The sequence below is a fragment of the Cinclus cinclus genome, chromosome Z (assembly GCF_963662255.1).
Source record: "Cinclus cinclus chromosome Z, bCinCin1.1, whole genome shotgun sequence".
Classification (NCBI taxonomy): Eukaryota; Metazoa; Chordata; class Aves; order Passeriformes; family Cinclidae; genus Cinclus; species Cinclus cinclus.
In genome coordinates, this window is record NC_085084.1 from 82630501 (window position 1) to 82653811 (window position 23311).

At 46.0% G+C, this 23311-nt stretch overlaps 2 protein-coding genes across 5 annotated transcripts; one reads left to right on the top strand and one right to left on the bottom strand.

Moving 5' to 3' along the window:
• Positions 1 to 1760: 1760 nt before the first annotated feature.
• ATP5F1A (ATP synthase F1 subunit alpha) lies at positions 1761 to 9246 on the bottom strand. 3 transcript variants are annotated; one of them, XM_062512740.1, is made up of 12 exons: positions 9148 to 9246; positions 7929 to 8007; positions 6755 to 6924; positions 5862 to 5969; positions 5552 to 5718; positions 5274 to 5422; positions 4189 to 4340; positions 3834 to 4058; positions 3621 to 3728; positions 2966 to 3110; positions 2592 to 2750; positions 1761 to 1942 (listed from the first exon to the last, which is right to left on the bottom strand). In XM_062512740.1, the coding sequence occupies exons 1-12, from the start codon at positions 9205 to 9207 to the stop codon at positions 1869 to 1871; spliced, it is 1596 nt and encodes a 531-aa protein (XP_062368724.1). In that variant the 5' UTR covers positions 9208 to 9246; the 3' UTR covers positions 1761 to 1868. The 3 variants fall into 3 exon arrangements, with proteins under 3 accessions (XP_062368724.1, XP_062368722.1, XP_062368723.1); XM_062512738.1 differs by having other exon boundaries at positions 1761 to 1950; positions 2600 to 2750; positions 5796 to 5969; XM_062512739.1 differs by having other exon boundaries at positions 5796 to 5969.
• A 3937-nt stretch (positions 9247 to 13183) lies between these two features.
• Positions 13184 to 22763, top strand: HAUS1 (HAUS augmin like complex subunit 1). 2 transcript variants are annotated; one of them, XM_062513205.1, is made up of 9 exons: positions 13184 to 13354; positions 14378 to 14552; positions 15539 to 15674; positions 16655 to 16789; positions 17684 to 17807; positions 18546 to 18611; positions 19818 to 19889; positions 21014 to 21061; positions 22023 to 22763. In XM_062513205.1, the coding sequence occupies exons 1-9, from the start codon at positions 13292 to 13294 to the stop codon at positions 22080 to 22082; spliced, it is 879 nt and encodes a 292-aa protein (XP_062369189.1). In that variant the 5' UTR covers positions 13184 to 13291; the 3' UTR covers positions 22083 to 22763. The 2 variants fall into 2 exon arrangements, with proteins under 2 accessions (XP_062369189.1, XP_062369188.1); XM_062513204.1 differs by lacking the exon at positions 22023 to 22763 and having other exon boundaries at positions 21014 to 21136.
• Positions 22764 to 23311: the final 548 nt, after the last annotated feature.

Consider the following 23311-nt stretch of genomic DNA (forward strand, 5'->3'; position numbering starts at 1 on the left):
TGGCACCACTCAGGACCCGTGACACATCCTCCAACACCTTCATCCAGTGACCTTCACTCTAACTCCACTGGATGCATTTGGCACGTGGTGCTTCCATGAGGAAGTTACCATCACAGCAGCAAGAGGGCAGAAACCAGAACCTTGAACCATTTATCTTGCATTACTAGAAAAAATAAATCTCTGTGCAGTTTTGGACTAAGACACCTCTGAGCTCACGGCTTTCCAACTACAGCAACATGTAAGTAAAACATCAACAAATAGCAACATCAAGTAGTAACCAGGGGCTAGTCACTGGGCAGAGTCATGAGCTGTAAAAGCTGTGCTGGAAGAACACATGATGTGGGGCAGATCAGAGCAGAAAGGTTCCACAGTATTCCCTCACACCTGTAAGGCCCCCCAGCCATCTCTGCTGTGGGGTGAAAAAAAAAACAAGATGGTGAAAGACCAAAGATCTGCAGAAGTCCCTCCTCCTGGAGCACAGCACTAACTGTTCCCAAAAAGCTATCTGCCATCTCTGGATTGCAAGTGTGTTTATTTTTGCCCAGGACTGCAGAGCTCGCTCTCTCAAGGCACTCAGGCCATTAACAAGACAGGCCTGTTAGCTGAAATGTATGAGAATGGTTCCAGCTGCCTGTAACTGCACAGGTTTGAACTGGGAAGCAGGATGCTCCTGCACAGAAGTTAACTGGGGACAGTGCACACATGAAGAGCTGTCCAGCCCTAGCCCTGAAACCCCCTGTCCTGGGCTGATCCCCCAGGTGGGCAGCAGGGCAGGGGGGATTCTGCCCCTCTGCTCAGGTGAGACCCCACGTGCAGAGCTGCCTCCAGCCCTGGTCTCCAACAACTCAAGGACCTGGAGCTGCTGGAGCCAGTCCAGAGGAGGGCACCAGGATGATCAGAGAGATCACCTCTGCTGAGAATTAGGATTGTTCAGCCTGCACAAGAGGTAGCTTTGGTGTGGCCCAATTGCAACCTTCCAGTACTTGAAGGCAGCTGACAAGACAGAAGGGACTACCAACATGGGCCTGGAGTGACAAGGAGTAATGGCTTAATAGTGACAGGAGGCCAAGGTTAGATGCGATACTGGAAAGAAATTCTTGGCTGTGAGGCTGGTGAGGCCCTGGCACAGGTTGCCCAGGGAAGCTGTGGCTGCCCCACCCCTGGAAGTGTTCAAGGCCAGGCTGGACAAGGCTCGGAGCAACCTAGAATAGTGGAAGGCATGGAGACAGAAGGGTGGAGTGAGACTATCTTCAAGATCCTCTCCAAAACCACTCTGGGATTCTCAGATTTAAATCTCTAGCTGTTACTACTGTGACAGCTACATCTGCAGTTGTTCTAATACACAAGGACCAGTATTCCAAAGGCCAGACACCAGGGTGGGTCAGACAGATTCCAAGGAATGCCCTGTCAGTGTCAGGCAGTTAAGAGATTCCTGTAAAGTGGATAGCCAGTGGGCTATCCCCATGACATGACAGACCAAGCTGCCTCCCTAGCTGCACTGCCTTTCCGCAGGATAAGGTGCCTGGCAAACTGAGAAGGTCCCTCAGCTCTGTCACCCTCGTGGTTCACGTCAGGGGAGTTTGCCCATCCAACCATTAAAGAGACCCTTGATTTCCAGCGTTCCTCCAGCAGGGCTGTGTCCAGCAGAGTTCAGCTCCGTGGTTCTACAGGCGCAAGAGTGAGCCAGAAGTACAGACAAAAAACAATCACTCAGAACGCAGTATTTCTACATTCAGAACAGAGCCTTTTTACATGGGAACCTTTATTCTCACTGAGATCTGTACATTCAAGTCGCACATGCTTTCGTCTTTGACGGAGCTGGAACACTGGGTCACAACAGCCTCGTCTGTTAAAACAGTTTTAAGAGTTTATGCCTCGAAAGTAGCCAGGAAATTTGTGACTATTTCCTTCAACTTTGCTTCTGTCTGGTCAGAGATCTTCCCTTCAGTCCTGTGGGAAGAGTTCAGTTAAATTCTGACACAGCAATCCAAACAGGGTCAACCTCAAGACAAACAGAAGCTTTACAACAAACCTCCCCATTTCTAACAAATTCAGTAGATAAATGAACACGTTTCTTTGATGCAGGAAGCCATCCCACTGATAGAACAACCTCCTCCTAAAAGAGCCAGTCCTGTTTAAGAACTGGAGTTTGTTCACAAATTCTTTCAGAACAGCCACATTCTACAGTGCTGTGCCCCAGAGATAGAAGGCATGATTTTCTTCATGACAAAAAAAGCCAGGACTAGTTTCCAGGACAGGACTATGGAAATACTCAATCCCCAACAGTTCACTCAGGAGCACTTAACCCACAGCACACCAACAACTCAAAGCTGTCCAAATACGGGAACTGATTCAATCAAGTAATTTCTGGAACAGGTTAGTGCAGACACATTGCAAGCTTAACTTTAAGCATCAGTCACATTTCTTAAGAGCTGAAGCTGAGGAAGGTGGATGGTAGGAAGGCTGATTTAACCCCCAGTTTTGATACAACCAGCTGAATGCCTGATGTTCTAGGATATACTAAATTAACAGTACAATGACCATTATCTGCACTCCAGACATCAATAACCTTGGGATAAAGCAAGCTAAACCATCATACCTGATTGTGGAGAGGAGTGACTGGTGCTGGCTAAGCACATGAGCCAGGAAAGCACTCTCAAATTTTGTGATCTTGCTGGGCTCCAGCTTGTCCAAGTGACCTCTTACACCAGCATAGATGACTGCCACCTGCTCCTCAATAGCCATGGGAACTGCAGGAAAAGACAGCACTCACACAACGGATCTCTTCCACCAGGACACAAGAGACTACAGAGTCCTTGGAAGACCAAGCTCACACGGACAGCTCGTTTCAAGCAAATCTGCATTTACCATGTGCACAGGACACACAATAAACGCTAAGCAAGCCCAACCTCATTAGCACAAGGCACTAACAGGCACCCAGACCAGCCAAGCACAGGGCACTCACCGTACTGGCCCTGCTTGAGCAGCTCTGTCAGGCGCACACCGCGGTTCAGCAGCTGCTGCGTGGCAGCGTCCAGGTCAGAGCCGAACTGGGCGAAGGCAGCGACCTCCCGGTACTGGGCCAGCTCCAGCTTCATGGTACCAGCCACCTGCAGGGCACAAGTCAGAGCCACTGTGATCACCTCCCAGTGTGTCTAGCAGTGTGAAGGTTATCTGGCAGCTGACAGTTGTCACGAATCAGGTCTGCCTTGCATTCCAGGTAAGTCAATGTAAAGACTGGCAGATGATTGTGAACATTACAAAAATCCCGCGCTTTACCGTAAGTATGCTATTTCTCCCCTAAAAGAGCAACTGCTGATATTAAATCTAATTCTATGTCTGGACAAAAGTGCCTGCAGTTAAGACAGCATTCTTTAATGCTAAGTGATTAACACATGAACACTAAATCCTACATCTTTATGCAAATACTATTTATTTCCCTTTCTCAGCAGGCAATGGAAGCCTTGAAGAAGCATATGAAGCTTGTTCTTTCGTAATTTTGTAACACTAAGAGATCCAAAGCTTTATTCTCCCCCTGTTCACAGCTCAGAGTGCAATGGCCCGGAAGGCCTATACACCACTCATCTCTGGCATGACAAGAACAACAGTTTCTTGATTACCTGCTTCATAGCCCTGGTCTGAGCAGCAGAACCCACACGGGACACAGACAGACCCACGTTGATGGCTGGACGGATACCTTTGTAGAACAACTCAGTTTCCAAGAAAATCTGCAAGATAGAATTGTATCATTATCTTGTTCAGGAGCTTGGAGGCCTCCTCAAGAGACCAGCCATGAAGTTCCACAGAGACACTGGGCTGTGAGGAAGCCCTACCTGTCCATCAGTGATGGAGATGACATTGGTTGGAATGTAAGCAGACACGTCCCCAGCCTGAGTCTCGATGACAGGCAAGGCGGTCAGAGAGCCACCCCCGAAGGAGTCATTCATTTTGGCTGCTCTCTCCAGCAGGCGAGAGTGCAGGTAGAACACATCACCTGGGTAGGCCTCACGGCCAGGGGGGCGGCGCAGCAGCAGAGACATCTGACGGTAGGCAACGGCCTGCGTGGAGCAAAGACAGCCTTCAGAGCTCAGCACCTCACTCAGCATTTCAGATTCCTCAACCTGAGGTGTTCTTACAGCTACGAACGTCAATGCAATACCACAAGGCCTAAAACCAAAGTTTCCTGACCTGTTTGGACAAGTCATCATAGATGATCAGCGCATGTTTCCCATTGTCTCTGAAGTACTCCCCCATGGAGCAGCCGGAATAGGGAGCCAGATACTGCAAGGGTGCTGCATCAGATGCTGTGGCAGACACCACAATAGTGTACTTCATGGCATCTGGAAAAGATTGGAGAAACCTCTGAGTGCACTGTGCTACCATGCCCAAAATCAGCAAACACAACAAGCATGTGACATACCAGTTCTGAAGCAAGTCCAAGCAGTGTCGCTACGCTGCTACAGGAAAGCCCAGCACACCAGCTGAACACATCTGCTAGCAAGACTGACTTGGGAAGTCTCAAGGGCAAGTTTGTGGCAGCTAGTATCTAACATTTGCAGACTTCTTTCCCATTTAAAACAAAGCTTAAAACTAAGACAAGCTTTTGTTCTATAGAAAACTCACACTGAAAGCCCATGGTTTCCTGGTTGTTGCAAGACAGTACAACCCTCTGTGACACAGTCTCAAACAAATTACTGCCTTTAAAATGTTTTTAAGGGGTTTTTCCATGACAGATGCCAGGACCACCAGGCATGAGGGCAAAGTGCCAGATCTCGGGCAAGCTCTGCTAAATGTGGAGCCTTGGTCATGGAGATCACTGGCTCTGAAGAGATGCTATAATTTAATGCCTTCTGTTTGGGCAGTGAAAGCTCTTCACCACATTTCCAGCTGCCATTCACATTTGACTGGCACATGGAACACATCGGAAAAATGCCAAGTCCATGACAACTTGGAAGGCCACAGCTTGTCACCAGGCCTGCCTGATGGCCAAGACGAAGCTTTAAACTCTGCTGATAAAAACGCCTAAAACCACAAGGTGACTTCTCCAGAAGCAATTTGGCAGTTTGGGGGCTTCAGAATAGTCTTCCTGATTGTGATACAGCAAAAATGAGTATGTTTTTTTTTCCCACGGATAGCTAAAGAGATTTCTTGTTCACAAAATTAATTCACTCACACTAATATGAATTCTGTCTACATTTGCAGCCAGGAGAGGTCACAGCAGTACTCAGCATTACAAAGAAAACAGAATGTCAACCACCTCCCAAAATCCATACCTGCATCAGTAAGCCTCTTCACCAGCTGAGCCACAGTGGATCTCTTCTGGCCAATTGCAACATAGATACAGTACAGCTTCTTCTTCTCATCTGAGCCATCATTGAATCGTTTCTGGTTGATTATTGTGTCAATTGCAATTGAAGTTTTCCTGTGCAACAAGAGAGGCTGCTAAGTTAAGTTGCCCAAGGTTCTCCCAGCCTCTACCCAACCCTGTGTCCAGCTCCACTGTACCTGAGACTCTGTTTAAGGACATTTTAGGCTTGAGTATTTAACTTACCCAGTCTGCCTGTCACCAATGATCAGCTCACGCTGGCCACGACCAATGGGCACCAAGCTGTCCACAGCCTTAATCCCAGTCTGCATGGGCTCACGCACAGAGATCCTGGGAATGATCCCAGGGGCCTTCAAGCCAACTCTCCTACGTGACTTAGATGCAATAGCACCCTAAAAGAGAGGGAAAACTGCTGAGGTCTGTGTCACACAGATACAAGCAGAGGTACTCAACACCCAGCTACGCTTACCTTTCCATCAATTGGATTGCCCAGGGCATCCACAACACGGCCCAGCAGCTCCTCCCCCACTGGAACATCCACAATGGCACCAGTCCTCTTCACAACATCCCCCTCTTTGATCAGTCTGTCATTACCAAACACGACAACACCAACGTTGTCAGGTTCCAAATTCAAGGACATACCCTGGAACAGAGACCACATCACCCTGAGAAAATCCATACTGATATGCATAAAAACTTTAATATTGACAAGATTATTTCACTGTGTACAAAATCCTACACTATTTACCTCAACCTTGTGACAACAGTCAAGGTTCAGCTTTTATGTACAAACTGCCTATTTCCTTCCACATGGGTTATAGTACCTGCCTAAGTTTCCAACTTACCAGGTAATTATACCCCAGCAGCCTAGCACTCAAGCCAACTGTTTCTCTAAAAAGAACCGAAAGGTAAGCAAGGTTCAAGTACAACATTACTCCTTTTCCTAGAAGCTGGACAAGAAAAGGATTGGTTTCTTCTCTGCCTAAGGTGAAATGGGTCACTAAAAATGCTCAAAGAGGTGTTATAGGACTCTCAAAACAGGTTTTAACTCTAACCCACTGATAGGACTACAAGCCAGCAAGCTGCATAACGTACTGAAGCAAAGAGATCATTATTAAGCAGTGAACAGAACAGACACACTGAAACCAAAGAAAAAGTTCAATGCCAGGCTAATCCTTTTACTTTGTAAATGAAAACAAAGACAGATTAAATGTTCAAATATTGGCTGAGAATCAGATGCTGATACTGAAAGCAGAGTTACAAACCCAAAAAATAAAACAAAACCATCACCAGTTAAAACATACTTAAGTTGCAATGAAGCTAATGCAATGCTCATAGTGGTAACTCCAAGCATAGTCTCAGGCTCTACTTAAAAAATTGTCTTTTCAACATCTCAGTGCTAAAGGAACTCCTTTAGTGATGGCTTACCTTCAGCCCAGAGGAGAACTCAACCATCTCCTCTGCCTGGACATTTCTGAGGCCGTACACGCGGGCAATACCGTCACCAATTGAGAGCACACGGCCTGTCTCCTCCAGCTCAGCCGAGGTGTCAGCTCCTAGGATGCGCTCCTCGAGGATAGAGGATACCTCGGCAGTACCTGGAGAGATGTTTGAAATCAGACTGGCATATTAACTTACAATATGTGCTCAGTAAGCTTGCCTCCAATACACAAGGTGCCCTTTCTCAGCTGTGTTGCAAAGTCTAGCTAGCAACACCTTTACTTGGGGTACGATAAATACCAGCCTCTGTATTCCCAGCTAATAAAAGCAGCTTCAACCCATCACTACCAGCCAGCTTCAACCAAAACAGGCCTGGCTGCGTAGCTATCCACTTTCCTGATTATGTCCTATGCTCTCTCTCCCTCAAAAGCCATTAGATTAATTAATCAGCCTTAACCCAGGCAGAACAGGCTTGCTTGCAGAGCAGTTACTTAGCCTTGGGTGGATCAGAACACCCTGACAAATGATTTGTAATCCAAGATCCACACTTACATAAAGAAACTTCATTATGTTTCAGATGCAAGAAAAGATATAAAAACATATTCTCCATACTTCTTCTATTTGACTTCCAACAGCTTGTTACCTCCTCAGCTAAGAAACAGTAAGTAACACTGTAAAACTTATTTCCTAGTACTGCCCTTAATCACGTTAAACCAATTTAAAAATGTGCATGAAGCACTGCCAAACACACTGCTACAAGGTGCAGCTGTCTTCTCTAAACACCAGACTGCTGGCAGCAAAATAAAGTTGTGCTCAAGGGCACAAGGTCAAACCCAGGCAGGCCTGGGGAAGTCATCCACTCCTTCATTCTGTTGCAGGAAACTCTAACCTGGGGTATTTTTTTTCAAATAATGCTGCAGGTGACTGGAATCCTTGTAAAGCAGGTACAATATGCTGTCTAGCCATACAGCCACTCCCTGCTCTGGAGGTATTGTCAAGTTACTGAAGTGCAGTTTGCTGGATGTGACCAGGTAACACCTCACCTAAACACCCTCAAAACACAAATGTGCTCAAGTGCTGTCAACCAACATCACCATAATCAAATTCCTTTTTGTCTGACAGACCAAATTCTTAAACCACACTCAAGACCTTTCTCACTCACCAGTTTTCTGAAAGCATGGTTTGGAGGCATGGAGGTTCCTTGTAGCAACAAATGCTGCACCAAGGGTGTTTCTGGATACCTGAAATAAAGAATTGTTTCAGTAACTGTAACATTTGTTTAATCATCCAAAAAAATGCTGAGATATTAACATATCTTTGATCTTGACCTGCTTAGGATGCATCTCAGCTTAACTGCTGAGTTAAGCTCTAGAGCACCCCATTCACAGCTATGGAGTTCTGGAACCAAGTCCAGCACCACTAAGAAAGGACAGATCATGAAGGAGATTGTTCCAAATCCCCCTCTGCATTCTTCTGCAGTGCACTGATGTCACTATCAACCACTGCAGCAGTCCCCAAAGAGAAATCTCCTCAAATTTGCCATTTCTGTGCTGAACATGAGAACCCTAGGGCATAAAGAAATCACTGCACCACTCAGGATCCTGCACAGGGAGAAGGTTGTGTATTCTAACAAATCTAATAGCAGTGGTTTTGACATTGTTAACACACGTAAAAAAACAAAAAACAACACAAAGCACTACAACAAAAATACCGCAGAATGACAGTTACTTTGACTTTGGAAAAGACCTCTGAGGTCGAGTCCAACCTATGACCAAACACGACCTTGGCACTAAGTGCACTATATCGTTAAAAACCTCTAAGGCTGGAAACTCCACCACCCCCCCTCGGCAACCCCTTGCAATGCCTCATCACTCTTCCTGTACTGACCCAATTTTAAACGCTAAAGAAAAAAAAAATCTGTGATAATGAGTGCATTAGATGATCATGCTTTTGCACCTTAAGAGAGGCTCCCAGTGCACCACCATGCAGCAATGCTGATGCCATATAATACCCTGCATGGCGAGCAGGCCTCTCCCCCGTTCATATTCATTGGAAGCACTGGCATAAGTGGTTTCTCACGGCTCTTCCCACCCTCCATTTCCTCACAAACACGGGACAAACCCTCACCTCTCCCCCCCACCCTCGCACCTCACAGCCACAACCTTGGCTTTCCCCTGGCAGCTTCAAACCACTACCCTGAGCCCGGGCAAGGACACCAAATGCCTCAAGGCGGGGGTCTCCCCACAGCGCTGACGATACATCCCACACTTCCCTCCACCACACTCCAATGTCATCTCCCTCACACCCTCAATGTCACCGCGACCCCCAAGATGGCGGCAGCGCCGCGTCCCCGCCGGCTTCGGGACAGGCATGGTGCTCACCAGGCCGGCCTGCCGTGGCAGGGAGCGGGCGAGGGCGGCGGCCACGCGGGCGGAGAGCATCGCGGCGGGTCCCGGGGGAGGCTGAAGCTGGGAGACGTTGAGGACGGCCGGCCGCGCGCTCTGCACACAAAATGGCGGCGGCGCCTCACGCCCCTTTTGGCGCCGAGGCCGCGCCCAGGGGGCGGGGCGCGCGGTGGAACTGCTTCCCGTGCCCCTGACTTGTATTTGTGCGCGTTATCGATCTACCTGTCTGTCTGTCTGTCTGTCTGCACACAAATGTGTAGGAGATGTAGTAAAAATAATGCACATCGTTTTAAAAAACTTAAATGAGGCTTTTAGAAAAAAATCCCGCTGCTGGCGGTGTCCTTGAAATGGCCCTGAACGGGCGGAAGGGGCGGATAGTGAGGGAGGGCCGGAAATGGGACACGGGAAGGAAAACGGAGAGGAACTGAGGGAGGACGAGGACAAGGGCGCGGGTGTGGAAAGGAGCTGGGACGTTGGCAGGGACAAGGGCAGGGGTACGGGAAAGGAACGGGGACATTGGTAGGGACAAGGGCAAGGGCATGGAAAGGAGCCGGGACACTGGTAGGGACAAGGACAGGGGTACAGAAAGGAACGGGGACAGGAACAAGGGTAAGGATAGGGGTACAGAGGAGACAGGGATAAGAACGGGGACAGAATCAGGGACAGAAATGTTACCCCGCGGGCTCGTTACGGGTGTGCAGCACTCTTTCACACACCGAGGCGAGATGCTTGCATTTGTTTTTGTAGTTAGCAGAAAGCAGGTAGCTGGGTGTCTAGGATATCCATCATCAAAATGATACTCCGGTCATACCTTTCAACAGCCAAAGGCATCAGCATTCATTGGTTACAAATCACATAACTCCTCTGTTAGTACCATTCTATTAACTACCACTTCAATTAATTGCCACTCAGACCTTTCTCTGCTAGTTAGATCTCTCGCTTCTCATTTTAGTTAGTCCCGAGTTTGTGGTCAATGAGATGCTGGCCACAATCCCCCACTGCCAGGTACAATCATTCCCCAGGTACTGCTCAGTCCTCCTGACTTCAACCCTCGTGGCTCTCATCCAGACAGCCCATTCTTCTTGGAATCGTCTTGATTTCCTTAAAAAAGTTAGCCAGGCACACAGTCCACACAATATGCAGCTGCTTAATCACAGCTGTCCTGCTACAGCCACTGATTAAACGAGGGGTGCAAATCTGGTGGGGCTCAGTATCAGGATAGGGCAGGGAAAGGGATGGGACAGTGATAAGGCTGTCTGCAAAAAAAATTTATTCCTTACTTGTTGTGCAAAATGCCAATAATTAGACACACAAGAGAGACATAGATTATTTATTACAGGGTTGTGCAAGCCTGGGTGCTCAGTGATATTCCAGAACTACCAAAAAGCTCCACAATTTATACAGTTTAGCACACAAAGCAAATAGTGTTCACTGGCTACATGTTACATAGATCTTTTATTAATTAGTATTCTCTTGGCTAATTATTCTGTTGTTTCTCATGCCCAGTCTTTCTCATCTCTTGGGTTGGTGGGTTTCTTGGATCAGTAGTCACAGATTCCCCTTCCAAAATTAGTTTACCAGTCAGAACTGATTTCAGCACAGATGCTGGGTTCACTTCATTAGTTTCCTCCTCATCTGGGAAGTTCAAGCAGATGTCCCTGTGGCCTGTAAACTCTGCATTCTCTGTGCCCACTATCAGTGGTACATCCTTCCTTCCCAAGCTTTGTTAACCTCCCCCTAGGTCTGAGATCACTGAAGTATATTGAGCCCTAAACCCTGACAAGGCAATTCCACCACCAAGAAATCTGTTTTCTCTTTGCACATGGACATCACTCAGAGCTTGCTTGTTAGCTGCTGTTTCATGGATTGAATCTGATGGGTTTCCCCAAGTATAGAAGCCCAGAAGATAAGAGGTTGTGTGCCTCAAACACCAATAGCTGGATAACCATGGAGCCAAGCAATGACCATTGGTAACCATCAAGGTTTGTTGGTAAAAACACAGTGAGGAAGAAGAGGATGGGGTTGGAGAAGGGGCCATTCAGAGATAGGGCAGCATTTTTCTGGGACAAACTTCCTTTTTCTAGTTTCTGGAGACAAACACAGCACAGGAATTAAGCCAAGAAGTGGTCTAGGTCTGTACAGGGAATCAAGACCACCAGAGATTCCTGAAGCCCTCCAACCCATTTCCAGAAAGGTCTAGAAGAATGAACTGCAGATGATAAATTTCCTAGAAGTTAGAAAGTTACCTCCAGGGCAGGGAAACTCAACTATAAAAGGTTCCACCACCAAGACCACATGTGCAGGCACCCCAGGACTCCACATGCTCCACCAGCTGGATCAACACTGGAGCCAATCCTGGTGATCTCTTTCTTCTTCTCTCCCCCTCTTTAATCCTGCCTTCTTCTCTTTCACCCTACCCTTTATCCAAAAGCCTACAGCCATGGGCTTATATGAGGGGATTAACATTAATTTCCATGCCAAGTGTGTAATTTAACTTTTGTGAATACTCTTGACTTTTGTAGTTCCTTTTGACCACAAGAATCTATGAATCTTGGATGCTCTATTCCCCTAAAGGGTTGGACACTACACCAAGCCATGTCCAACTGTGCCAGAACACTTCCAAGGTTGAGGCATCCACACCTCTGGGCACCCTGTGCCAGGGCCTGGCCACCCTCCCAGCCAGCAATTCCCAATTCCCAATATCCCATCCACCCCTGCCCTCTGGCAGTGGGAAGCCATTGCCCGAGTCCTGTCCCTGCATGCCTTGTCCCCAGTCCCTGTCCAGCTCTCCTGGAGCCCCTTCAGGCCCTGCCAGGGGCTCTGAGCTCTCCCTGGAGCCTTCTCTTGTGCAGCTGAGCACCCCCAGCTCTGCCAGGCTGGCTCCAGAGCAGAGGGGCTCCAGCCCTGGAGCATCTCCGTGCCCTCCTCTGGACTGGCTCCAGCAGCTCCACATCCTTGTGCTGTTGGAGCCCAGGGCTGGAGGCAGCTCTGCAGGTGGGCTCTCACCTGAGCACAGGGACAGAATCCCCCCATCTCTCAATTTGCAGCTGGAGATGATTGTATGTCCTGTATGTGAGACAGGATTTGCTCTGCCAGTGAGAAGGTGCTGAAACTCAGGCACAGTGTGATTGGTCCATCTGGTAGCCCAGAGAGGTAGGTAAAGCCAGAAACCGCAATGGATTCCCCTTCTGGGAATTGAAAAGGTTAAGTGAAAAATCGTCAGCTACTTTGGCATGTGTTGTACCAAATGTGATTTTTCAGCAATTCTTTCCATGCTCATTATTCTGTAAATCGCTTAATTTCTGTAAAAATCCATGGCAAAAACAAAACAAAACAAAACAAAAAACATGGATGTGAATAACTAACACCACTACTCTGCTGGGCCAAGGCCTGACACCTGTTTTTGTGAGGACAATTTTCTGAATATCGATCTAAACCTTCCCTTGCCCAGCCTGAGGCCGTTCCCTCTCCTCCTGTCCCTGGTCCCCGAGATAAAATCCCAAATCCCCCCCAGCTGTCCCCTCCTGTCAGGGAGCTGTGCAGAGCCACAAGGTCCCCCCTGAGCCTCCTTTTCTCCAGGCTCAGCCCCTTTCCCAGCTCCCTCAGCCTCTCCTGGGGCTCCAGCCCCTTCCCCAGTTCCGTTCCCTTCCCTGGACACGCTCCAGCCCCTCGCTGTCTCTCTTGTCCTGAGGGTCCCAGAGCTGTCCCCAGCACTGGAGGTGTCCCAGCAGTGCCAGCCCAGGGGACGGGCACTGCCCTGGGGCTGTGTCACACCCTGCCTGGGACAGCCCAGGGGCCACTGGCCTCTTGCCCACCTGGGCACCCTGGGCTCCTGTCCATCCACTGTCCCCAGCAACCCCAGGCAGCTTCCTGCTGTACTTATCGATGTCATCCTCTTCCATCTCTTGTGTTCCGCTTTGTCTGGGGTTCGCTTGGCCTTTCTCAACATCTTCCCACAACTACGAGACGGCTCTATTCAGAGTGCTTAACGCTCCGACCCACCCTTAAACCCTTTTCCCGTTGTTACTATTCCGCTCCGCTCCGGGGCAGCCGGCGCTCGGCGGGTCCCTGAGGCGCCGGCCCCGCCCTCTGCCGCCGCTCCCGTCAGGCTCCGGGCGGGATGGCGGCCGCGGCGGCGGCGGGAGTTACGGACTGCCCGTCCTTCGAGGAGAAGCTCATACAGGTAACGGGAGCCGGGGATCGCTTTCTCTTTCCGACACGCTTCTCCTTACACACACAGCCACACACACACATCCCCAACCACACGCGGTGGTTTTCTCCACTGCTGCTCTTGTGGGTCGCTGAGGTGCGGGTAGTACGGCCGCGGGATGAGGAAGGGGGTGCTAGGAAAACAAAACAAAACAAAAAAAGTAAAAAACTTTTATACGGCAGGCTTATGCAATTGTTTATGTTTCCTTATATGGTGTGGAACTTCCATGTTTTTCATCATGATCTAACCTTTCTAATCTGCTTAGGCTGGATATTAGGGGAAACTTCTTCAGTCAAAGATTTCTCCAGGCCTGGCACTGCTGCCCAGGGCAGCGGTGCAGTCCCCATTCCTGGAGGGATTTCAGAGCCGTGTGGCTGTGGCACTTGGGGACACGGGTCAGTGGTGGCCTGGGTAGTTCTGGGGAATGGTTGGACTCGATGATCCTGGAGGGCTTTTCCAGCCCAAACAATTCTGTGATTCCACAAGCACAACCCTACCAGAGAGCACTGTGTTGATCTCTTATTTCTGGCCTTGCTTCCGATGGTACAACTGCTTTGCAGGGCTTGTGCCTGCTCCTTGTGGTCACTCTCTCCCACAGAGACTGTTCCCAATGATGGCTCAGGCAGTTTTATCCCACATGCTTTAACACAGTGTTCACCAGTTTTGCAAATACCCTCTTAACATTTCTTGGGTCATTACTGTGTCTGTAGCCAACAGGTCATGTGAATAAAAAGATAGAATTTTATCACATGGAGATAAGCAAGTGTCCAAAGAAATGAGGGAGATTAAAAGGGATATAGCATAGTCTTCTAGACCACAGAGGGTGTTTAAAGAAGAGGGAAGGGAATTTTTCTTCCCTTTTCCCACCCATGGCTCCTGGACTGATCTAGGAGTTACTCTTCAGAAATGCAGCGTTTGCATTGCTTTATATTGCTCACATCTATCAGCTGTTTTCTGTCATTTCCCATGATTGCTTTTGTGTCTCTTCTCTGGCAGGTTACTTTATGGCTAAAGAAAATATATGGGAATATGCCTGTTCCAACATATGAGGTGAATGAAAGGACAGTGGATATTTTGTATGAAGTTATGGAATGCAATGAAGAGAGAGAGAAGGATGTTAAGTTGCTGATAGAGGACATGAAGGACCGGACAGCCAAGTATGAAGCAGAAGGTGAGTTTGAAACTCCATTTCTCAGTTCTACCCAAGTCAGCCTTTTCAGAGTGATCCTGAAGATTGTATTTGTTAAAAACTTAGGAATATATATAAATATATGAAATTTATTTTTTTTTTATGTATCACACACCTTCCTTTCAGTTAACTTACAGTGAAATAAGATTGGTCAAGGGAAATTTTTAAGCCATCTTGAGCAGGCCATAAATGTGGACAAGCAGGTTAATTGTTAAAACATCCTAGTCCTCTGGGCTGGATAGCACAGCATTGACATATTGTCTGGAGAGAGAGGGAAATGTTCCTGCAGCTCATTCAAGAGTCTGAGCTGCTGCTAAGCCACTGTTAAGGAAAGCCCTGGAGTAGCCTGAAACGACATTGAGGTGATTAAGTTGTGCTGAAGCTGCCTTTAGTGACTATTTTATGATTTGTTTAGGTTTTGTTTAGCAAGTGAGTGGTTCAGGGGATCATAGTATATTTTTAACACGCATAATAAAGGACTCTCCCTTCACAGGCTTTTCTTAGGAATGAATTTTATTTTTTTCTGTACAAAGGCTGGCATAGTACACATGAAGACGTTTTTGTAAGAAAACGTGTTTGGTTTTTGTTCTTTCAAGTGCCTTGCCACCAAAAATGATGGAGAGAGACTTCCAGTGTCTTCCATGAACAAGGCTCAGGTGGAGCTTTGTGGGGAGATGACCTGCATGTGCTCATTGCTGTTGCACAAGGGTGAGCTCTTATTTGTCTGATGTCAGACAGACTGATCAGGGAGGGAGTGGAGCAGTGCTTTCTTGCTTTATACACTTAATTCGTTTGACAAATGGAGATATGGCAGCAGTTTGGAACGTTTAAGTATTTTTTTAAAGTATCTTTTTCCCCCAGCAGCCGGCAGGTAGACTGTGTGGTTCTGGGTTCTAGCTTTGGTGAGTTCCATAGAAGAGCAGTAGTATTTTAAAAAATCAATACTTTGGATTATATATATTTTCCAGCTGAGTACTGGCAGGATATTCTTGAAGGAAACCTGGGTCTTTCTCAAAATAGTCTATCCCAAGAAGCCATCACAGACCTCAATGACCTGGTGAAAAGTGCAATGGAACTGGAGGTGGAGGACACGTCTCTTACCAGGTAATTCTTCACACTCTGCATTCATGATGAAGGTCTGTGCTGTTTGCCTCTGTGTTTTCACATCAGCAGCTTCAAACTTGGCATTTGGAATCTTACTTGTGAGGCTTATTTTTCACCCTTTGGGTAGCTTTGGAGTGCATGGGAACTGAGCATCAAGTGCTAGCTATAGGTTATCCCAGCACAGGAAGGCTCTGAACCCTGGGAAGGGCCTGGGATGGAGTTAAATCCCACCTTTTTCTCATGCTTTTGTGATCAGTGGCTGCAGACTGCTGCCAGTTGGACTGTTATGCCGGTTATCCCAAGCTACAGCAGTGTTCACACTGCTTAGACAAAGACTGGGGAACTGTGACTGGTCTTCCAGCCTCAGCTCCTCATCCTTGTCTCATCTGGCATCAGGTCATGCGAAGAGATTCCCTCTGCCATGGAGAAATAGCATCTGTTAGTCTGGTCTCCTTGGGCCTCTCCCTGACATGGCTTTGGCCCATGGCACTGCAGCACTTGCAACAGAGAAGGGGCAAAATCTGCCTTGAAATCCAATTTTTATGTGGTATTTAGGATCTTGGCTCTTACAGCTCTCTTCCTGAGCTGGAGGGCAAAGAACTTTGGGCCACTTGGGAAGAGACTCAGATGCTGCTGGGCACATCTTATGATTGTGCATTTTTAGGGGTTGAATGCAGTTTCTTTTAAAGGCAGTGAGGTAGGCCGGGAGTGGAGCACGTGGTGGTTTCAAACCCAGTGGTTTTATTCACCAGAGTGCCAGTTGTTGTTCACTTACTCAGGTTGCTGGACTGTTTTCCCTTCCATGTGGAAATCTGTGTTAGTTATAGAAAGCAGATTCTCTTAGTGTCTTAATTTACTCCTGCCATAACATCAGGGGGAAACTAAGTCATTTGTGTAAAGTGTGGAGAGAAGAATAGCAGTAACTCTGGCTTTCAGAAGAGCTGACTCCTAAGCATTCCCACTGATTTTCTCTTTACCAGCTTCTACTGCGCCATCAATTACATGACCTCAGAACTGTATAAAACAAAATCAAAAAACCAAGAAATGGAACTGAAATTGAAAACCCTCACGAAAAAACTAACTTCAGCACTGATGATGGAAAAGCAGTTAGAGATGTGAGTAATGGATGAAGAAGAGGGAAATATTAAAGTAAAATACTGATGATCTCTGTCTGTTGGTTGTGGTAACTGATGAGGATAACTGAATTTTTAGGGGTTTGACACATCTCCAAAGTATCTATCAAAACCCATGTGTTATGGATACATTCAGTAATTGAAAGAGATCTGGGAAAGCATCAAACCCATTATTTTAAAGCAAAAGTGATCTACAAGCAGTTTTCAGATACGAATTTACATCTTCCACGGGTTGCTGTTGTCTGAGGCTGAAGACAACATTAGCACATTTAGTATGGGCTCTGTAGTCAGACTGAAGGAAACAAAAGCCATTCCCAGGTAAGAAGTTCCCTTAACCAGTGTGTAGAAGATGTAACAATTGTAGTAACTCTAGAATTCAAGTTCATTCCCTGGGGGATGTTATCTGAAATGCTTTGCCAAGCACAGCAGGATCCATCCCAGTGTTGAGTGTGGGTTGGCCCAGCTTCCTTCCAGTCAAATTATTGGCTTTTTTTGTCTTTTAAAGTGGTAACTTCGATTGTAGAGGAGATTGCCATGTGCTTTGTGCAGTTTTGCCCCTTTTTGATCTGAGGTTTAGCTTGTGTGACAGGTCTGTAAGTGAGTTAGGGAATTATACACATGACTATTACCCTTTGCTTTTAGGCATATGGCTTTCCCCTTTGCCACTATTTTCCATGGCCTGTGAGGTTCAGGAGGTAACAGCTGTATATGATTCCACTGGAAAATCTCACAGGGAAATGCGAGGTTATCTCAGTTTTCTTCCTTCTTGTGTTGGTTGTATTGCAGGGTTTAGCTTGAGCATAGATAAGTAATAGCATTTATATACTGATACATCTTTGAATGTAACAGTTTTTTCTTTTTGTATTATTTTTTAAGGGATATTGAAAAATTAAAGGAATCTCAGGAAGCAGAAAGGGCCAAAGCTGAGGTTCAATCCAAGAATTTGGAGTTCCTGAAATACAAAACTAAGGAACTAAAAATAAACATCAAGGAGGCTGAGGTAGGTGGAAGGAATTTCCTTACAAGACACTGTGATGGGATGACACAGCTGTGGTTGGTTGAGCCCAAATTTATAGTTACAGAGATATTCCATAAGCTTCCTAAACTCCCAGGACTGGGGACTTTTGAGCTAACAGGACAACATGTAAATGTAGTTCAGTTGTCCCTGCTGGTCTCTCCTCAGTGCATCCTGTGATCAGTACAGGGCTCTCTTCTCATTGCCTGAGAAACTCTGTTAGCTGGGATTACCTGGTGGTTCTTGTGAGCTACAGTAGAACACAGACAGCTACCAGTAGAGCAGCTGATTCACTGGGGTAGATTGTGTCTCACAATAATTAACATGACTCATTTTTTGAAAAGAACGGATAACTAAATGCAGAAAGCTGAAGTTGTACTGCCTGCTCCTTCACCCTCCCTAAATGATGGACATGTGAATGCCTTATTTAATGCTTGGATGCTGTCTGATATCTTGACAAATACGAGATGGAAAGTGTTGTATTATAATTGACGTTTTCCTGAGAAGCCTTTCTTCAGCCTTGCCACATGCCCTTCTCCCTCTACTTTTCTGGAAAATTTTAGCAGCACCTTATTTCGTACACCAGCTATAGCTGTGGCTCAAATAGCACACATTTCTGCTGTGGACAACCTACGTTCTTCTCCACCTGTTTAGATAAAAACAGAAGGAGATGGTGAAATCTTTCTCCTTCTTATTGCATTTTGTGCCCTCTCCTGTTTGCAGGATAAGCTTCTTGCCATGGGGCTGGACCAATCCCTGACGCATGAGGCACTTGTGAAATCATCCGAGGTAGGTTTTGGGTACAAGAGGGATGTCTCTACAGTGGGACAGGCCAGGCTTGCTTGTTGGGTGCTTTTAGGAATTGTAGTGTGCTGTTTGGTTGCCTGAACAAATCTTAAAGGCCAAAAGGAGCAGAGATAGAAATCCTGTAGATGGATTCCCATGAATTGGGCTCTTTTGAGTGGGTTTATCTGTCCTAGAGGCATCTGCTGGAGAATTTCCAAAGAATAAGTTCCCTGCCACTGAAAACAGATCTGCCTCCTTTATTTCTGGTCCATGTTATAAAAAGAGTGGATATTCTGTGGACTAAATCCCATTACTTGGCTACCTGTGTATTGCAGTTTTTTGATAGAATGACTCATGTGATTATTTCTACTTCGTGTGAAATAAATCTCTTCCAAACACTTCAAAACAAGGGGATAAGGTCAAATGAAACCCAAACTCTGAACCACTGTGTACTATTTTTTTTGATGTGTCTTTAAATATAACTTTTTTCAGTGGTATTGTAAGCCTAGTGGAACATATGTTAAAGAAAAAGTACATTTCTTGAGTTAGTAACTGCAGACTTTACAGCTTTGTGCTGTGCATTAAACACATCTTCATATTTTTTGCTGTTATTGTAGTGGGAACTCAGTCTTTCTCCTCATTACTTTTGCTGTCTTCTTCTGTATGTTTTCAAATGAGCAATGAAAATAGGTTTCCTGATTTCTCTGTTGTGGTTCTCACCAGTCAGCACTGGGTGGCAGTGCTCACATTGCCCATTGCTGCAGGAGGGTACTGACCAGAACTAATTTTTGTTGGAATTTTGCATCCGAAAAGCCACGGGCAAATTTTCTAGGCTTGTCATCTTCTAGAGCCCAAGCATAAGGTAAGGTTTAACTCCTTGACATTTATAGAGCTGCTTTGCCAAGATGTCAGTGAAATGGGCATCACAAATGACTTTATCTTTTTTATTTAACTTTGATTATTTGAAAAAGTTCAGGACTGTTAATGGTACTCAATTTGCAGCCCCAAGGAGAAATTACTTCCCCTTGATAAGCATAAGGGAGAGTCTTTGCTGCTGCGTGTGCAAAACTTCAGTTTTCCATGTGCTTTATACATGATGAAAGCTCTCAAATTCTGAAATATTGTAGGTAACTGTGGATCTAGCTCACTCATTTCCACCAATCCTACAAATAATTCCCTAGAATATGATCTGCTTTGCTCTCTCTGCAGGAACTGTCTGCACTGCAGAAAGACATGGAGCCGTTGAAGAAAGAACTGGAGTCGTACCATAATTTACCTCTTGTAACTATTTGTTCCACTGTTATATTGTGTTTGCCATCAGGTTAATTTTAGTGGACTTCAGAATGTAAGGGATATCATTGTGTTGGCTTCGGTGGACAGGTAGATGTCCTGCAGGTCTGTTAATGATGCAAACTAAAGATTTAATCTAAAAACTAAAACTAAAGATTTAATTTGATTAATTTATTAATCAAAGCCAAGAAATTTAAGTTTCCTTGTCAGGCAAACTTTGTTCTAAGATAATAGACAGATTTGCTGGGTAAATTAGTGTTCAGGTGAATTAGCTAGAAACTGGACAAAGAAAAATGGAAGAAAAGGAATCCCCCTAGTATAACCAACTTTCTGAGATTTATCATTACTTTAGCTCTAACTGTCATCAAGCTGTCAATATGGTGGGCACAGCACATGGTGCAGAGTTTGGAGCTCTGAACAGGATTTTAAGTATCCTGAAGAAATAGCCAAATGTGGGTTTTGTCCCCTAAACTGGCTTCTCCATAATTTTCTTTGATTTCTCTTGAAAGTGCTAGGTACTCAGCTCTATGAAAATGCAAGTTTCTCATCTCCCTCATACAAACACTGATGTCTTGCTCATAGGAAAAAAAAAAAGGCTGTGGGTGGAAAGGTGGGACTGCTGCTCTGTTTAATCCATCTTCCTCCAAGAGGCAGCTTCCTCCTTCCATCAAGTGGAACATTCAGTTGGGATTAGGTTCTCCAGTTCCCTACTCCAGCCTTGCTGTCAGTGGAGACAGGGAGAGCCCCAATGCTTCACTCCTGGTGCAGGCAGAAGGAGGGGAGGGAGGTTTATCTTTGCAAACTTATTGTGCTTTGGAAAATTCTTGCACAAATATGTTTGAAAGCAAGTCCCTTGATTGGTAGGTTTGTAAAATTGCTTAAAGTGAAGTATTTTTTTTTAGACTTCAGGCCACACCAGATTTTGAGAAATACATGACTGCCCAAACCAAACCAATACGAGGCTTTTAATTGCAATACCTTCTGCATGTGTAGTGTGTACCCTAAACTGCAGTAGTTGTCCATTCACCTGAGATTCATCATTACACTCTTGTAAAGGTGCAGGGATTCTTGTTTCCTGATGAAATGTTGATTTTTGTGCCATTTTCTCTCATTAGAGCATTCCCCTGGCACAAGTGATAGTTGAAGAAGCAAGAAGAGAACTTGTAAGAGTTTTTTTTTTATCATTGCAGAAGCTACATGTATTAATTGATTACAGCTTTACCCACCTTGGACTGTAGTCTTAATGTTCACATGGGGAAATTTGATGAGGCAGAAGTTGTATATACTGATCAGGGGAGCTGGTGGAGTGATGTCTGAGCTGCAAAAGCAGTTGAGCACAGTGATATCAGTGGGGATTAGGTAGCTATATCCCCATGAGTTTTGCCTGTTGGAATGTTTATTCATGCAGTGTAGGTCTCAGAAGCTTCCTTGCTCCTCCTGAACTTTCAGTGGGCTTCAGGGCCCATATTTTAGTCACAGCTGCCTTGTAGACTGCAATGGGGACCCTCCCCTGTAAAAGATAGTGCCCATTTCCTCCATGCTTGTGTAATCTGCAGGTGTGGCTGTTGAGCCAAACACCATAAAGCTGTTTGGGAAGTTCATACGTAGCTTTCCTGAATTAACTGGGCCACGTTTGAGCCCCATAAAACCTGGGTTTGTTCCTTTGGGCTGCTGCCTGCTTGCTTGTAAGGCACAAGTGGTAAGCCTTAAAACTGTGATCAAAAATCACAGCTAGGTGAGAGCATTTTGCACGTTTTCGGGTGAGACTGCATGGGTTGGTATACCACTTGTTTTTGATTCGAGAGTACAAGCTCCCGTTACCAACCTGAGGGTGTTCTGAGGGCAGAATGCTCACCTTTGGGGAGGACCTGTGGGCTGGGAGGTGTCCAAAATCACATTGGGGCACAGAGTAAAGGCAGCTGAGCTTGTCCAGCCCTTCATTTGGAGGCTTCCCTGTGGCTGTCTGCCCTTTGTAGTGACAAGTCCATCCAGCTCAACACCGGGGTTAATCCATCACTGCTGACAGCCTCTCAGGGTTTGGTCATTGCAGATGTGCTTGTTTACCAGCAGTGTGTGGAAACTGTCTCATGGTCCCTGATTCCTCTTGGTTTTCTCTCCTGGTAGAAAGCCTTGGATGAAGAGCTCACAAAGGAGGTCGACAGTCTGCCTTTTGAGCTGACATAGCCCAGCAAACCCCAGTTCACCTGAAGTGGCCTACCTGGATCATGATTTTCCTTCTGTTGCCTACTTGCGCTAGCAGTTCATTTCAGAATTCTTACTGTACCTTGTCAGCTTCCTGCTGTGTTCTTCTTTCTGTTGGCCTTCTGTTTGTAAACTTCACCTGTTTTTCATTAAATAACCTCCAGACTTGCTGTTACCTTTATGAGTTATTTTTCCCTCTGTGACACACACCTGTAAAGCAGCTCTAAGGATAGTGCAGGCATAGCTTTGAAACAAAAAAAAAAAAACCCATAGAGTAAGACCTTTCTAGATCTGAAAACAGTATCTTTGCAGAACCACTGTGGGACATGATGATTTTGAAGTCAGATTGCCCTTAATAATTCTGCCTCAAATGTCATCTCACAAGGGTTCCCTAAGCCCTATTATTTCTATGCCATCGCCACCCCTGCCTTCCACACTTTCCAAAGTGTTTTACACACTCCAGCTTTTAGAAGCCTTTTTGTACCAAAGCTGAAGGTCATAAAATCTCCTGTGGATAGGGAAAAAGCAAAATCTAGAAATAGTGGTAGCACCTGAGGATATTGAGCGTGGGCCTGTTTGTACTGGGAAGCATCGAGGCAAAATAGTGGTGCTCTCTGTTTGCAGTTGGAGTTGCAGGGGATTATGGCCATGAGAGCTGTTGCTTCACTGCAAAAGTTGATTTTCCACTGATCTGCAGGAAGAGAGATTCAAAATTATTCTGGCGTCAATAAAATATCACAAGTGTGACCTCTGTCTTCTTTTTTTTTGCTGTGATGGTGTAGAATTGAGGGATGCCCAGAGAGCCACTGCCCAAGGGAATCTCCAGCCTCTTTCATACAGCAGAAGGAGTTGCTGTTTAGTTCCAGGTGTTAAAATCAAGCTGTGAGGAAAGGGTGAGTTGCCTCCATTTTGGGGCTATTTATTTTCATTCCTTCTGGGGTAGGAAACTAGGGCAAAAGCAAGTGGAAAATTCATGGGCTAAACTGGCTCAAGAGAATTTACCTCAGAGGTAACTGATGTGAAGTTTGGAGCAGGCATCATAGTGCGGAGATGATTACAGATACAGGAACTGCTTATGAACAAAACCCACACAAAAGCCATAGAAATGGTGTTTGAACCTGGAAAGAACATGAATATAATCTGATTTTCCTGTTGTGGTAGGGGATAGAAGTTGTAGTCTCAGAAGACATGAGAACATGGCTGGGTAGACA

Excerpts from the sequence above, each read along its gene's own strand:
- ATP5F1A (XM_062512738.1), bottom strand. The coding sequence starts at position 9,207 with ATGCTCTCCGCCCGCGTGGCCGCCGCCCTCGCCCGCTCCCTGCCACGG. Across the intron at positions 5,719-5,795 it reads GCAATCCAATTGATGGAAAG|GGTGCTATTGCATCTAAGTC; the intron begins GTAAGCGTAGCT and ends CCTCTCTTTTAG. Across the intron at positions 2,751-2,965 it reads GCTCAAGCAGGGCCAGTACG|TTCCCATGGCTATTGAGGAG; the intron begins GTGAGTGCCCTG and ends CTTTTCCTGCAG.
- HAUS1 (XM_062513204.1), top strand. The coding sequence starts at position 13,292 with ATGGCGGCCGCGGCGGCGGCGGGAGTTACGGACTGCCCGTCCTTCGAG. Across the intron at positions 15,675-16,654 it reads GAGGACACGTCTCTTACCAG|CTTCTACTGCGCCATCAATT; the intron begins GTAATTCTTCAC and ends TCTCTTTACCAG. Across the intron at positions 19,890-21,013 it reads CGTACCATAATTTACCTCTT|AGCATTCCCCTGGCACAAGT; the intron begins GTAACTATTTGT and ends TTCTCTCATTAG.